The 14754-nt window shown below is 40.9% G+C and overlaps 1 protein-coding gene across 1 annotated transcript; it reads left to right on the top strand.

The window, feature by feature from the left end:
* The first annotated feature begins 432 nt into the window (after positions 1 to 432).
* Positions 433 to 14467, top strand: lrrc31 (leucine rich repeat containing 31). Its single transcript, XM_080417671.1, has 12 exons — positions 433 to 464; positions 712 to 788; positions 5120 to 5323; positions 6100 to 6243; positions 7538 to 7705; positions 7795 to 7959; positions 8371 to 8574; positions 9317 to 9484; positions 10229 to 10393; positions 11092 to 11247; positions 12511 to 12618; positions 13315 to 14467. The coding sequence occupies exons 2-12, from the start codon at positions 776 to 778 to the stop codon at positions 13629 to 13631; spliced, it is 1812 nt and encodes a 603-aa protein (XP_080273797.1). The 5' UTR covers positions 433 to 464; positions 712 to 775; the 3' UTR covers positions 13632 to 14467.
* The last annotated feature ends 287 nt before the right edge of the window (positions 14468 to 14754 follow it).

Raw genomic sequence — 14754 nt, 5'->3', positions numbered from 1 at the left:
ATTACTTCAGAATTTTTTTCAAGCATGTTATTTTTTTTAAAACATTTTGTTTAAAAAAAAAATTTACATTGAGGTGCCGACTCTTCTTGAATCCGTTGCTTCAACGCAACAGGTGGTTGTTGGAACACTTCCGCGATTGTCCCAAGGAGTACTATTATAGAAGGAGACGTTACACAACACGTTCAATGCGCTGGGATATACACAAGTTTTATTTAATAAAACCACAGTACAAGTTTACTCTGTGTTTTAGGCTACCTCAATAAAATTATATCGTTGTCATCAAAAAAATAAAGACGTCAGAAAACGCTTTTCCTGCACCGAATATTGAGATCACCTTATGTGACGCATTATGACCTTTCCTTCTTCATATAGCCTTGGATTGTCTCACCTGAGTAACACGGGACATAGCGTCATCATCACTCATCAGAAAGTACACAGTACGAGGTATGCGTTGCAGTTTGCAGGTAAACAAAAGTTGTGTTCTATGTATATAAAATGATGTAATAATATTCTATGACAAATATTTGAACGAGCTAAGAACTCAAGGATAGCCTATTGGCTTTTTGTTATGCACAGATAGTTGGCTCTGGGCAACTACAACATACTGTTTGTCCAGATTGTTCCACATGATGCCAAAATGTCTTGAAGATACATTTCTGAGCCAAATGCTAGTGGATCAAACCTTAAAGTGACTTTGTTTCTGACCAACAGGTTGATTTCGTAGGTTGAAGCTGCACTTGCTTGCTGCTAAGTTAGTGCTTGTATGGTCTTATAAATGGAGTCTCCAGGTAATGGTCTTTAAATGAACTTTCATCCAGTAGGCTACTTAAGTACAATTTTGAGGTATTTTTTTTAACTTTACTGTAGTATTTCCAATTTTCAATGCTTTTACTTCTACTCCACTATGTCTCAGAGGCAAATATTGTACTTGTATTCCACTACAATTATATGAAAAATTTAATTTGCTAGTTACTTTGTAGATTTTGATTATTATTACAAAACATACATTAACCACTTCAGCCCTATTTACATTTCGGCCATTTGAAAATAGCCGATCTACAAGCTCACAATGGGTCGTGAGCTTGTGGATCAATTTTCAAAAGATTTTAATACATTTGAAAACTTTCTAGTTTTGGTACTTTAAGTACATTTTGATACTTTTGTCAGTACTTTTTCCACCACTGCTTTCATCACATCCTTTAGGAATACAATGACCTTTTAGTGTGCAGATTATTTATTTTGTAGATAAGATTTTTGTTTGTATAACTCCTCACACAAATAGATGGCAAGGATAGGATTTTCAACCTAGTTTATACGAGTATTCTCCACTAGGGGGTGCAAACACTTCTTTGGTTGCAAAAACATGTTGAAAGTGGATCACAAACAAACGCTTAAAAATGTTGTACAGATACTTATTTTAAACAAACAGACACTCTAACGTACAGCTGAATGTATCCTTTCTCCTTCTGTTTAGTAGAGAATAAAGCGCAACTTTCTGCCATTGCTTTAAAACAGCACTTTGCTCGTCCTGGATCTACTCAAATTATCATTGGTTTTTGCCTGGTGGTGAAACCACGTGACCAGGAAGTGCCTAATATATGTGCCGTCGCGTGCGCCGAAAAAGCAGATCCACAAGCTCACAAAGCGTCGCGTCCTCCATCCGTTGTGAGCTTGCAGATCTGCCATTTTCGGTGTGCCGTCGTACGACGAAGTACAACTCAGTCGTAACTCGTTTTTCTTTTTCTTTAAATGATAAATATTCGACTCCACGACGCTTTAAACGACACACGAATGCCTCATGTCAGAGCGTTGTTAACATTGGAATAATGTATATTTAAAATATAAAAAAAAGAACCCCCACAACAGTCATTGTTATTGCAGGGAATCACAACCCTACTCCAAACCAATTGTGGGTATCGCTTCTCGGCCTTTTGGCTAAGATCAAGTGTAGTATCTGTTTTTTGTGTATTGTTGTTTTTTTTTGTTTTTTTGTTTAAGGTGTATTTTTGCTGAATATCGAGCGGAATTAAGGCAATTGAAGTATTTATGTATATATTTGTTTTAAAGAAAATAATCGAAAAAGTATTTACATAATGTCAAAAAGTACAAGAATTTATGTTTTGCATATGTTTGTAAACTTTGTTTTTGACTTAATAAAACTTTTCGAAAGAAAGAAAATCTGTTCTTATCAGTTTAATATCTGATACGTCCCCTACCCGGGGACCATATATTAAATTGATTTTTGGAACTGGGAGATGGAATAGGGGCTTGCTCCGTCCACTCCACGCATCGACCTGGTATTGCAGTACCTCCAGGAACGGTGCACCCCCCTCTCTATGTAAAATGAAATGTAGCTGGCTCCTGAAGCCAGTTGCACCACCTCATTCTAAGTTCAAACTTAGCCTAGTTATAGCTTAAATGGCTTTAAAAAACCCATTTAGACCAGGAAAGTATCCGTGTCATTTTTAGATTTATTTGGCTATTTAAAAATAGCAGATCTACAAGCTCATAGCGCGGCACTCGGTGCCGCGCTATGAGCTTGTAGATCTGCGATTTTTTGAAAAATCTAGAAAATTTGTGCAAATCTTTAAGTATATATTTATTTAGTTTTAACATTTGTAACATTTTTGTTCCAGGGACCCCCAGAAGCAAAGATTTTAGTTATTAAGATTTGCACACATTTTAACGATTTTTCAAAAATAGCAGATCTACAAGCTCATAGCGTGGCACTCGGTGCCGCGCTATGAGCTTGTATATCTGCTATTTTTGAATAGCCAAAGAAATCTAAAAATGACAGAGATGCGTCCCCGGATTGAATGGGTTAAGCTATAACTAGGCTAAGTTTGAACTTAGTGTGAGGTGGTGCAACTGGCCCCTGATGAATTGAATACGTAGGACCCGTGGTGGAAAGATGGAAAGTACTACATTGTTATACTTAAAGGGATATTTCACTTTAAAAAAAACTTAAGGTCATTTTATCATCTACTCAGGCTTTTGTGAGCCCCCCAGACCGTTTTTAAGTTGCTTGTATTTAGTAAATATTTAGATATTTGATATTCATTTTATCAGACACGCCCCCTTCCTATACAAACCCATTATAACTTCAAACTCAATTTTTAACATGTTAGATTCATCAAAAACACCCGTCCTTGGTTCTGGTGACTCACCCTGCCCTCCTAATACGCGAGGGGGCCGTGTTTTTTCGATAACATTTTTCATTTATTTGTAATATTTTTTTTGGAAAATGAAAAAAATTGAATACAAAAAAAGAATATATATATATTATCGAAAAAACACGGCCCCCTCACGTATTAGGAGGGCAGGGTGAGTCACCAGAACCAAGGACGGGTGTTTTCGATGAATCTAACATGTTAAAAATGGAGTTTGAAGTTATAATGGGTTTGTATAGGAAGGGGGCGTGTCTGATAAAATGAATATCAAATATCTAAATACTGAATCAAGCAACTTAAAAACGGCCTGGGGGGCTCACAAAAGCCTCAGTAGACGATAAAATGACCCAAAGTTTTTTTGAAAGTGAAATATCCCTTTAAGTAAAAGTAGCAATACTATAATGTTGAAATACTCTGTTACAAGTACAAGTCTGGTAAGTAAGTAAGTACATTTTATTTATATAGTCTCTCACAGAGAGATCTCACAAAGAGGGCTTTACATAGTGAAAAAATAAAAACAAGGGATTAAGCAGAAAAAGGCTGTACAGTTGATTGATTGAAGATTGAATAGTTTATTAGCAGTTTGCAAAAGTTTTCAATACAAGATCTGCTGAGAGGATTTTAAACCCAAGAAAGCCTATGGCTTTTTTTCCATTGGGGTTCTTGTACTCAATTCATCGAAACATTTAATGACAGACAAATATACAGTACTATGCAAAACGTCATATAAATAATTAGAAATCAAAAATAAAAATATCTACATTAAGGGGGGGGGGGGGGGGGGGGTAGGCATTGACTTTTTACAGGGGCCAGTTTCGAATTGCAGCCACCTGTAAGTTGGTATAATGAATCAACAAACGCCTGTTCAAATAGTAGTGTTTTAAGGTTGTTCTTAAAAATGTCCACAAAGGCTGCAGCTCTCAAGACTTGTGGAAGAGCATTCCAAAATTAAGGGGCTTCAGCCTGAAAGGCTTTGTCACCTTAAGTTTTTAATTTAGTGTTGCGAACATGAACATCTAAAACAGACCCTGTTCAGCAGACCTTAGGGCCCTGCCGGGCACATAACTTGGGACCAGGTCAGTTAAGTATTCTGGGGCCTGACCATGCAGAGCTCTATTAAGTGAGCACCAGTACCTTGAACTGGACCCTGGAATTAACAGGAATCCAGTGCAAAGAGGCCAGGACAGGAGGGATGTGGCACCTTCTGCTGGACCTGGATAACAATCTGGTGGCAGCATTTTGAATTAACCCCCATGGAGGCGGTCCATGGTTGTTTTACTGAGGCAGGTGAAGAGTGAATTGCAATAGTCCAAGCTTGAGGAGACAAATGCATGTATTGCATTTGTCCATGTATTGGCCAAATTGTCAAATATTACGTAAGGAAGACGCAAAGTGAAAATAGCAGATCTACAAGCTCACAACATCTCGCAGTGCACAGCGTTGTGAGCTTGTAGTTCGGCTATTTTCACAATATTCATCTGTGGAACCAAGTCCACACTCACAGTAACAATAATGTAATGCCTCAACTCCTACAATTCCAAGTGCTCCTCTACAATTAAAATCAAATACAAATTATAAAAAACGAATAAGACCATTACTACGTCAAAAGTAACTAACAAACTATACTACAAATAATGGTCAAACATTGTCCAAATTGTCAAATATTACCTTTAGAAAAAGACAAAAATTGTGAAAATAGCCGATCTACAAGCTCACTACACCTTGCAAGGAGAGGCGTTGTGAGGTATTTTCACAATATTTATCTGTGGAACCGAGTCAAACTAAATGCCTCAACTCCTACAATTCCAAGTGCTTGTCAGGGTGGGGGGGTCCCCAGTTGAAATATGATTATTTTGGGGGGTCGCGGCCTGAAAAGCTTGGGAACCCTTGCTCTAGTCAACTTCTTTTTCATAGTTCACTTGATGTTTTTTTTATGTGTTATTGGTTAGACGGTCAGCGGGGTCGGGACGTGGCGGGCCAGAGACGCTCCCCTCTGGACCTCATCATGAGTCAGATCCGCAGGAAGCGCTCAGCCGCAGACCGGAGGTCGTCATCCGGCCGGTTCCTGTCTCGCACCTCTGACAAGGGAGGAGGGATCCCTGAGGACAGAGACACAGAGGACAGGGACCACAGAGACGGAACGGATGACTCTGGTGAGATTTGTCAGAAGATAGAAGGTTGAGAGAGGTTGAAAGGAGTTGGGAAGAAACTGGAAAATCAGCTAGTTAACTTGACATTGTCATACTGCATTTACTAATGTAATTAGAGAGAGACCCCTGTTACTGAACAAGTTACTGATTAAGCAATGATTTCTATTAGAATAGAGAATAGAGCTCCAGGGTGGGGCTTGGGGGGTACGGGTAGTTATCAGTAAGAACCAATCAATCAACAGGTTTATCAAGCTGTGGGCTAGCACACAGGAAGCACTTTGAGAATGCATTGAAATAGCTGGGAACTCAATGAGATCACCTGGGTGCAAATCAATTTTTAAAGCCGCTTCCCTCCAAAGGGGCAAGCCTATCTGTATAACAAGTACCGAGTTGTGCTCAGATTCTTTGTAACTCACGAATAGACCATTATGTCACCTGGAAAGATAATAGTATTACCTTTCCATGTGACATAATGGTCTATTTGTTAATACGCACATTTATATTTTGTGTGTATATGAGACTTGCAAAATGCTTATAAAAATGTTGTAATTTCTTTGGCTTTATTTTTGCTGTTGTGAACCTTTTGCGTGTGAACTACAATATGGAAACAATGTGATTTTTGTACATGTACTAGGCAAGGAATGCAAGATGACATTTCTTTTACTAGTATGCTAGACATTCTAAAACTCCACTCCATTCCTAACAGATTTCTAGAGTCTAGATAAAGTGTGCAGCTCCATTGTATGTTCTCTCATCCGCTCATCTGTTTTGTGCCCTAGGTGTTGTCGAGCCAGCTGAGAATGAGAGTGACCTGGGCTGGGGACGTATGTGTGCGTTCCTACAGAAGTTGGGAAAGAAAGCGGATAGCCGGAGCCTGAACGTAGCTCACTGTGATCTCACTGCCACAGATATACTAGAGCTAGGTGAACACACGCACGCACACACGGACGCGCACACACACACACACACACACACACACACACACACACACACACACACACACACACACACACACACACACACACACACAGACAGACTGTAGGCCTTTTACCAGTTTCCCTGGATTTTGTTTTAAAGGAAAGTGGTCAAAGGCTATGAGAGTCACAGGAGAAAGACTTTGGCACCACCAGACCCCTGGCTTGTTAAAGGCACATGTACTGTAGGTCGACAGGCACAGGTGTTAATGAATACATCAGCAGCAGCAATTTTTGTTCAGCATCTGTTGAACCTTGAGTTGTTGTGAGCCTAAAAGCTCTTTTACGAGTGAGACCTGGCTAAGACAGGGAGACCTACTGGCCAAGACCAGGGAATTTCAGTTAAAAGATATGTGACAGGAGGCACACACTTGATAACCCCCTTTTTTAAAAATCTTAAAGACGGGGTGCCGTGATTTTCAGTGATTCCCCCCCCCCCCCAAAACATAATCATCAGGTATTATAGTCGTACTAGGAGGAAGATTTTTTTTCAAAAAAGTGTACAGAAAGTGTTAAAATTATGTTTTTATGTGGATACATTAGTTCATTAAGTATACCTGGTTCTCACCTTAGCACCTCCTCCACCACCTTAGCACCACCCACCTGTCCTAGTCCCTCCTCCTCCTCATGCCCACACCGGTTGTGTTATGATAATGAGGGGGAGGGTATATTTTTACTGTCATTAAATGGCTGTTTTTCTATTGGCACGTTTGACCCTCAAGGTTTCAGCCTCCAGGAAGAAACTCAAAATGGTCAGAGAAGACATAAAACACCATAAAAACACCACCAGGGGGCTTAATGAAGTTCTATCAACCTCATAGACACTTGAAAAACTAAAAGTGCAAAACCATGGCACCACCTCTTTAACCATCGAAACTCATCCTAACTGGCACACAAAGGATTAAGTTACCTCACGTCCTGCACATTGTATAACAGTGGCTCTCAAAGTGCGGTCCGGGGACCCCCAGGGGTCCTTGGGGGGTTGGCTCCAGGGGGTCCCCAGCTAAATGTATTAATACAGCATCACAATAATTTTAAGCACTTTATCCATATTGTATACGTTGGCTATTCAGCAAAAAAATACAAAATCTTGAAGTCAAATCTTCTCTTCTGGGGGTCCCTGGCACAAAACATTTTCAGATTGGGGGTCAGCGGCCAAATACGCATTAATTTGGGGTTTCTCAACACGAAAAGGTTTGCACAGCACTGTTGTATATAAGACCCCCTTTCTCCCCCCTGTCAGCTACTTTGCTCCAGTACCTTCCTCAACTGGAGGACATGGACATATCGTGGAACGAGCTGATTGGTGGCTCCCTGCGGGCGTTGACCTCTCACCTCCAGCACGTGGGCGGGCTCAGAACCCTGAGACTGTGCAGCTGTAGGCTGAACACGGATGACGTTGTTGCACTAGGTGAGAGACGGCACATTCACTTTTCACGTTTCCTCAAATTGAAGTTTGTTCACACAATCTCTGTTTCTAATGTGTGCTTTTTAACCAAGGCGAGGCTCTTGGGTGTGTCCCCCTCCTGGAGATGTTGGACCTGTCCTGGAACGTTGGAGTTGGGGGCGGGGCGTTGCAAGGGCTTCTGGGAAAACTTCGTCCGACGCTGAGGCAGCTACACCTGGTGGCTTGCCAGCTTACTGCTGCTGATGCCACTGCACTGGGTAAGACACAAAATACTGGTTGTTTTTAAATGTTTTATTACATAATTATGTGTTGGACATGCTATATTTTGTATTTTTACAGATATATCCTTACTTAATATTAATAAGTCTTAATTTGTTTTCTGGTTCATAGATGGTAATGCTATAAATCAGTATCCAGTTACATTTTTATTTATAGGGAGTCATGTTTCTAAATCTTAGCGAGAAATTATTGGGCAGGTACAGGAGAAAGGGGATTTTCTCCTTGCTTAGCTGTTAGCAGCCATTTTCTCTGCCGTTCTAGCCTCTACACTGACTTTAGATGTAACCAGATGTGTTGGTGGGCATATATTGTATAGCTTATATAGCTATAGAAGATTATATCGCTATAATAATCTTTAATGACTACCCCTTGTCTCCCTCTATCCTCAGGAGGCATAGTGAGTGCTCTGCCCAGACTGTGTGTGTTGGACGTGTCCGGTAACCCTCTCCTGTCAGAGGAGGAGTCCCATGATGAGACAGAGTCTTCTGGGGGCAGTCTGGGTGGGCTGTCGGCCTCCCTCTGCCACGCCACCTCCCTCGCCACACTCCGACTGCAGGCCTGTGGACTCACGCCAAACAGCCTCCACGCTCTTGGTAGGAGAACTGCTCCTTTGTGGTTTGATTTGACATAAGCCATGTTCATGGATTAAAGTTCTCAGGCGCCACAACTCATTTGGATTCCATAAAAGTCAGCATGTCTTCTATATGGAAGCATGTTGCGCAGCGAAAATAGCCTGTCTACAATCTCTCAATGTGTTTAAAGAGTTTTCGGTTATTATTGTAAGATTAGAGCATTTGAAGTGGTCAAACTAGCAATATGTTCAGAAGCATCTTCCATAAAACCCTGAATGGTCTCGGATATTTCATAAAAGCAAAGGTTAAAGCTTCAATCTGTGATTTCTTCACCTGCTGCTTGGCAGTATGTAGAACAGCAGGAACAATATTACTAGAACATAATAGAAATAATCATATTGTGTAAATTGTTTAGGAATCAGCGCTAACTGTGGGGGGCTCCTTTCACACTGTTTCACAAATTGCACATTAGGACTTGGCCATACAAAAAAATTCAGTCATGAGATTTTATTCTGCTTTAATCCATGCATGTTATATTGGCGTGAGTGAATCTTGTCTTATTAGTGCTGAGGGTGGCTATAGTAGAGTGGTATAGGATCTGGGTGGGATGCCACACTTTGCTGTTGAGCCGTGTGGAACTGAACACACATGATCAAAAACCTCAAATCAATTAACAGCTCTGACCGATGACCCTGACAACAAAGCCTATATTTCCGTGCAATTATTATCGTGTTTCATCCAACTTCCCCCTGCCTCACTGAAGGTGGGTCGCTCCGTTACCTGCCTTCGCTGCGTGAACTGGACCTGTCCTGCAACAAAAGCCTGGCCGGGGGACTGTCGCGCCTCACCTTCCACCTGGTTCACCTCACACACCTGGAGAGCCTCGACCTGCACCTGTGCTGTCTCACGCACGCCGACTTGGAATCGCTGAGTGAGTTGTGTTTGTGTGTGTGTGCTTTGAGAGGGAGGGAAATCCTACAGTTATCTGCATTTCTATATCTTTATCCAAAGTGCTTTACAATATATGCGTTACAGTACATTCACCCATTTACACACACATTCACACACAGCCAATCAATCAAAACCAATGGCGGAGGCAACCATGCAATGCACCAACATGCTCATCGGGAGCAGTTAGTGTGTCTTGCTCAAGGACACTTGGAAGATGGAGACCACTCTAATCAAATCAATTGAGTTGAATTTGAATTGGTATGTTTGCTGAAATCATGTAATTAGAGATTCAAATGTTACTAGGCCTGTCACATTTATTACATAATCGCCTAATCGCAATTATTTTGCATAATCGCAATTATTTTGCATAATCGCAATTATTTTGCATAATCTTCATAATCGTTTCCATGTTGAGAAAGGTTCATACACAAAAATAGTGGAAATAGCTCATCTACAAGCTCACAACGCGTCACGATGCCTCACGTTGTGAGCTTGTAGATCTGCTATTTCCATTTTGTAACGAACTTAAATTAAATGTGTCTGATTTTGGCATCCACTAAACTAAATCCAGGGAATTTGTCATTTCTTTGTGTATTACGTTTTTTTGGTCATATCTGCCCCCTTGCAACTTTTCTTTACGAAGCCCTAAAAGCCACACAATTAAATCGTTAATCGCAATTATTTGTATGACAATTAATCGTCTTATTGTTTGCTTTATGTCCAGTCCAGGCACTCCCCTCTCTTGCTGAGTTGACGGAGTTGGACGTGTCGTCCAATAAGGAGGTTGGGGGCGTGGTCTATTCTCTAGGCTCCGCCCTGCCACTGGCACAGATGAGACGCCTGCCACTCAACAGCTGCAGTCTGAACGAAGTGTCGTTCACTGCATTCGGTACTTTATCTATGAACTGTACTAATATTATTACTGTTACTGTTACAGCAACTACTGCTCTGCTACTACTACACAGTGTTCATTAGCACATTCTTATTTAGTTTTAGTCACACAGTTTTTTTCTAGTCATCAATTTTTTTGGGGTTTTAGTCTAGTTTTAGTTGACTAAATGTCATAAGATTTTGGTCGACTAAATTCGCAGTTGATTTAGTCGACTAAAATGCATTTTGGGGGGGCCGTGATGGCGTCGTTATACCTGATTTATACTTAGCTGCATGCCGAAAATAGCCAATGTACAAGCTCACAATCTCTTCTCCACTATAGTCCCTCCCTAACATTAAGTCGTCATTTGTTGACGAAATTGTCAGTGTATTTAGTCATAGTTTTAGTCATCATACAGTAGCTTTAGTTTTTATTTAGTCTTCGTCAGTGAAAAAAGGTAGTCGACAAACATTTTTCATCACAGTTTTAGTCGACGAAACAATAGCTACTACAATATTATTACCGCAGCTATTTCAATTACTGTTACTTTAATTAATAATAATAATAATTAATGTAATAATGTGTGTGTGTGTGTGTGTGTGTGTGTGTGTGTGTGTGTGTGTGTGTGTGTGTGTGTGTGTGTGTGTGTGTGTGTGTGTGTGTGTGTGTGTGTGTGTGTGTGTGTGTGTGTGTGTGTGTGTGTGTGTGTGTGTCAGCTCTGGCTGTGCCATACCTCAGGAGTGTGGATGTGTCCTGGTGTAAGGTGGTAGGCGGTCGCCTAACGCTGCTATTGGATGCCTTGCAGCCATCGGTTATCCAGGAGTTGCGACTCAGCAGCTGTCAGCTGACTACAGATGACCTCCATCACCTGGGTAAAGGCCAGTTTATGGTTAGAGTTACAAGTGTCATACGACGTGTCACACTACGTGTCTCACTGCTGTCTGAGATTTGACAGAGTAGATTTCTTTCCCCCCATTTTATCATGAGCATTAGTGAGGACCAATTATATGAAGACAAGTTGAAAATGGGTGAAGTTGTCCTTTAATGGATTTGATGCTGTTAATGTTTGATACAGTGGCTGTGGGGTCAGTGCAGGAGGGGACATGACATCATAAGGAAAAAATAGTATGTGTCAGTTTCTGAAGTCCAAAGTACAGTACAAGCATTTGAAAGTTGTCGGAGCCAACACGTTTGTCTTGAGAGACTAATTTATGTATTAATCCAATTATTGCCTATATACTGTTCCCTCCAGTAGACGAATTTGTGAATGTTACAAGCCCATTAGTATAGATTATAGAATACAAAAACTGATTTCAAAATGATGTCCTCTCCCTAAAATTGTCCCCTTGAGGATTTCCCTCATCTTTCTCATAATGGCAAAAGTGCACGAGAACTCCCCACACAGGCACCGTCATACACACACATTCTGCTTGAATTACATGGATTAAAGTTCTCAGTCGCCACGACTTATTATTCTCAGTCGCAGACTTCTTATTCCATAGAAGTCTGCATGTCTTCTATGGAAGCATGTTGCGTAGTGAATAGCCTATTTACAAGCTTGTAGGTAGGCTATTTTCGGTTATTTTAAAATTAGAGCATTTGAAGTGGTCAAACTAGCAATATGTTCAGAAGCATCTTCCATAAAAACCCTAATGGTCTGGGATATTTATATTCATAATTTGATGACCAGCGGACCGGTAGGCAGCGGTTCCGGTAGGAGAGACAACGGAGACTCGTTGTGTCTCCTACCGGAACCGCTGCCGGTCATCAAATTATTGTCTTAGGAATGAGACAGAAAACTAAAAAAATATCCATGAATTCAAGTCTCCATGGGGTGACTAATCCATTGAAACAAAGTTTGGGGTGAAGTGTCCCTTTAAAGCCTCAATCTGTGATTTCGTCACCTGGTTGACAGTATGTAGAACAGCAGGAACAATATTACTAAAACATTAACATTGTACATATTGTTTAGGAAACGATGCTAAAGTGTGTGTGTGTGTGTGTGTGTGTGGGGGGGGGGGGCTCCTTTCACACTGTTAAACAAATCGCATGAGGACACAATCTTTCAGTTGTGAGATTTTATTTTGTATTTAATCATGTCTGAATCATGTCTTTTTATTATCCTTCCTCTCTAGCTGCGGCGTGTAAGCGTGGTTCCCTCTCTTCTCTGCGCGTGCTGGATCTGTCCTACAACGGCCAGGTGGGGGACGAGGGCTGGACGGCACTTTTTGGAGCTGCCGGAGGTATAGGCCTGTCATAATTATTACATAATCGCCCAATTGCAATTATTTGAAATAATCGCAATTGTTCAGCATAATCGTCCTAATCGTTTCCATGTTGAAACATTTTCAAACAGTTAACAAAAATAGCGGAAATAGCAGATCTAAAAGCTTGTAAGCTTGTAGATCTAGCTAATTCCGATATTTAAAAGAAAAAAATTAAGTGTAAAATGATTAAATATGTCACTAAATTCTTCGTATATTTAAGTTATTGTCATGTCGTATCTACCCTGTGCAATCTTTGTTTACATATCCTAAGAGGGAAACAGAAATTAAAATTGTATTCACATGTTCTAACACAACATTTAAATCCAAAAACACAATTAAATCTACACTATGTAACTTTCCTCTTCTACCCTGTATTTGAACCTGGTTTCCTGCGCAAGTGCTGACATTTTTACCAATTCATGTCAGATCCTGTGTCTAGGTGAGACATGACCTTTGACACGATCTAAATGTCTCAATAGAAGAGCAGGGAGACTAAATACAACCACCCCAATTGTATAAGTTACATCGTATTAACATACTCTACCATAGAGTTTGGACAAAATTACATTGTATTCATTAAAAAAAGTCACATGGTGCCGCTTTAAATTTTAAATCACAATTATCTGTATGACAATTAATCGTCAACTTACATATTTTGTAATTGTGATACAGCCCCAGCCGGAGGAGAAGGTCTGGGCTCACTGCAGGAAGTTGACCTCAGCTTACGACCCTCGACCTCTGCCGCCCCGTCCTCCGCGGCGTGGCTCCCCGCCCTGCTCTCTGCCCTGCCCCGGTTACCCGCCCTGACCCGCCTGGCCATGCAGCGCTGGGCCATCAGCAGCTCTCGGGGCAGAGAACAGCTGACACACTCTCTCAAGAAGAGGAAGGTGCTGTTGGAGTGGGACCGACCCGCCAAGGCGGATGATGCCGTTAAACGGGACCTGACCAATCAGGACGGAGCAGCGGAGGAGACTCGTCCTGAGGAGTAGGATCAGTGTTGCCAGGTCTGCTTATTATATTAGTGTGGGCTCGCTGCAGCAGCAGCGAGCACACTATTGATATTGTCACTATTTCTTTATTATTCTCCGCAAAAGTTTGGCACCTAACTACTCCTACATACTTTCACTTAGAAACTCCATTCAAACTGTAAAAAATCACACACACACACTAAACCATCAGAAATAGCTAATCTACAAGCTCACTGGAGCCAGGGGGGAGCACCCCACACCCATCACTCCCGCCCCCTATACCCCTCCATCCCCTTACTAAACATCAGCTATGCAAGCAGGTGTGTAACTGATGACAATTAGGAGAATGATAACGGGTGCTCCCAATCTGATCATTCAACCGGAGGCAAGTCTACGCCCACACACAACAGAAAGACACAGATACCAAGTCAAACTGAATTTGTACTTTTTATAACTACATTTTTTTGGCTTTAAAGCGAGCCCACATTGTTTCTTCAGGAACAATATTTCTAGTATTATATTATATTACTGTCATGATAGGACTCAACTGCATAGAGTTGATCACATAAAATACCTAGGTCTCTGGCTTGATTCAGGTCTATCATTCAAATGTCATATCGATAACATAGTCAGGAAAATCAACTTCAGTACTTGTGTCCTATACCGTAACAGAAACTGCTTTACTTTTACAGTCAGAAAGAAACTTGTTCAACAACTTATACTTCCAACTCTCGATTATGCTGATGTAGTCTACCAGACTGCCCCCAAAACTAACCTTCTTCCTCTTAACTCAATATACAACCGCTTATGCAGATTTATTCTTGGCTTTCCATATATGACCCATCACTGTACCATGTATGAAAATCTCAACCTGCCATCTCCCACATCAAGAAGACAGCAGCACTGGCTGCAGTTCATTTTTAAATGTATTCATTTTTGATTATCCACAGTATCTGAAACAGCTTATGGAACCTTTTCACTTCTAGACATCAACTAAGACATCGTTCACAGATTTACTTTGAAGTTCCAACAGCATCTACGTCAGTTGCCAAAAAATCATTTATGTTTAAAGCTCCTTCTGACTGGAACAACCTACCTGTTCATATTCGTTCAATAACATATTTTCAATTGTTCAAAACTGCGC

The sequence above is a fragment of the Gymnoscopelus braueri genome (genome assembly GCF_963280865.1).
Source record: "Gymnoscopelus braueri genome assembly, chromosome: 21".
NCBI classification, from domain to species: domain Eukaryota; kingdom Metazoa; phylum Chordata; class Actinopteri; order Myctophiformes; family Myctophidae; genus Gymnoscopelus; species Gymnoscopelus braueri.
This window is presented reverse-complemented; position numbering and strand designations above follow the sequence as displayed.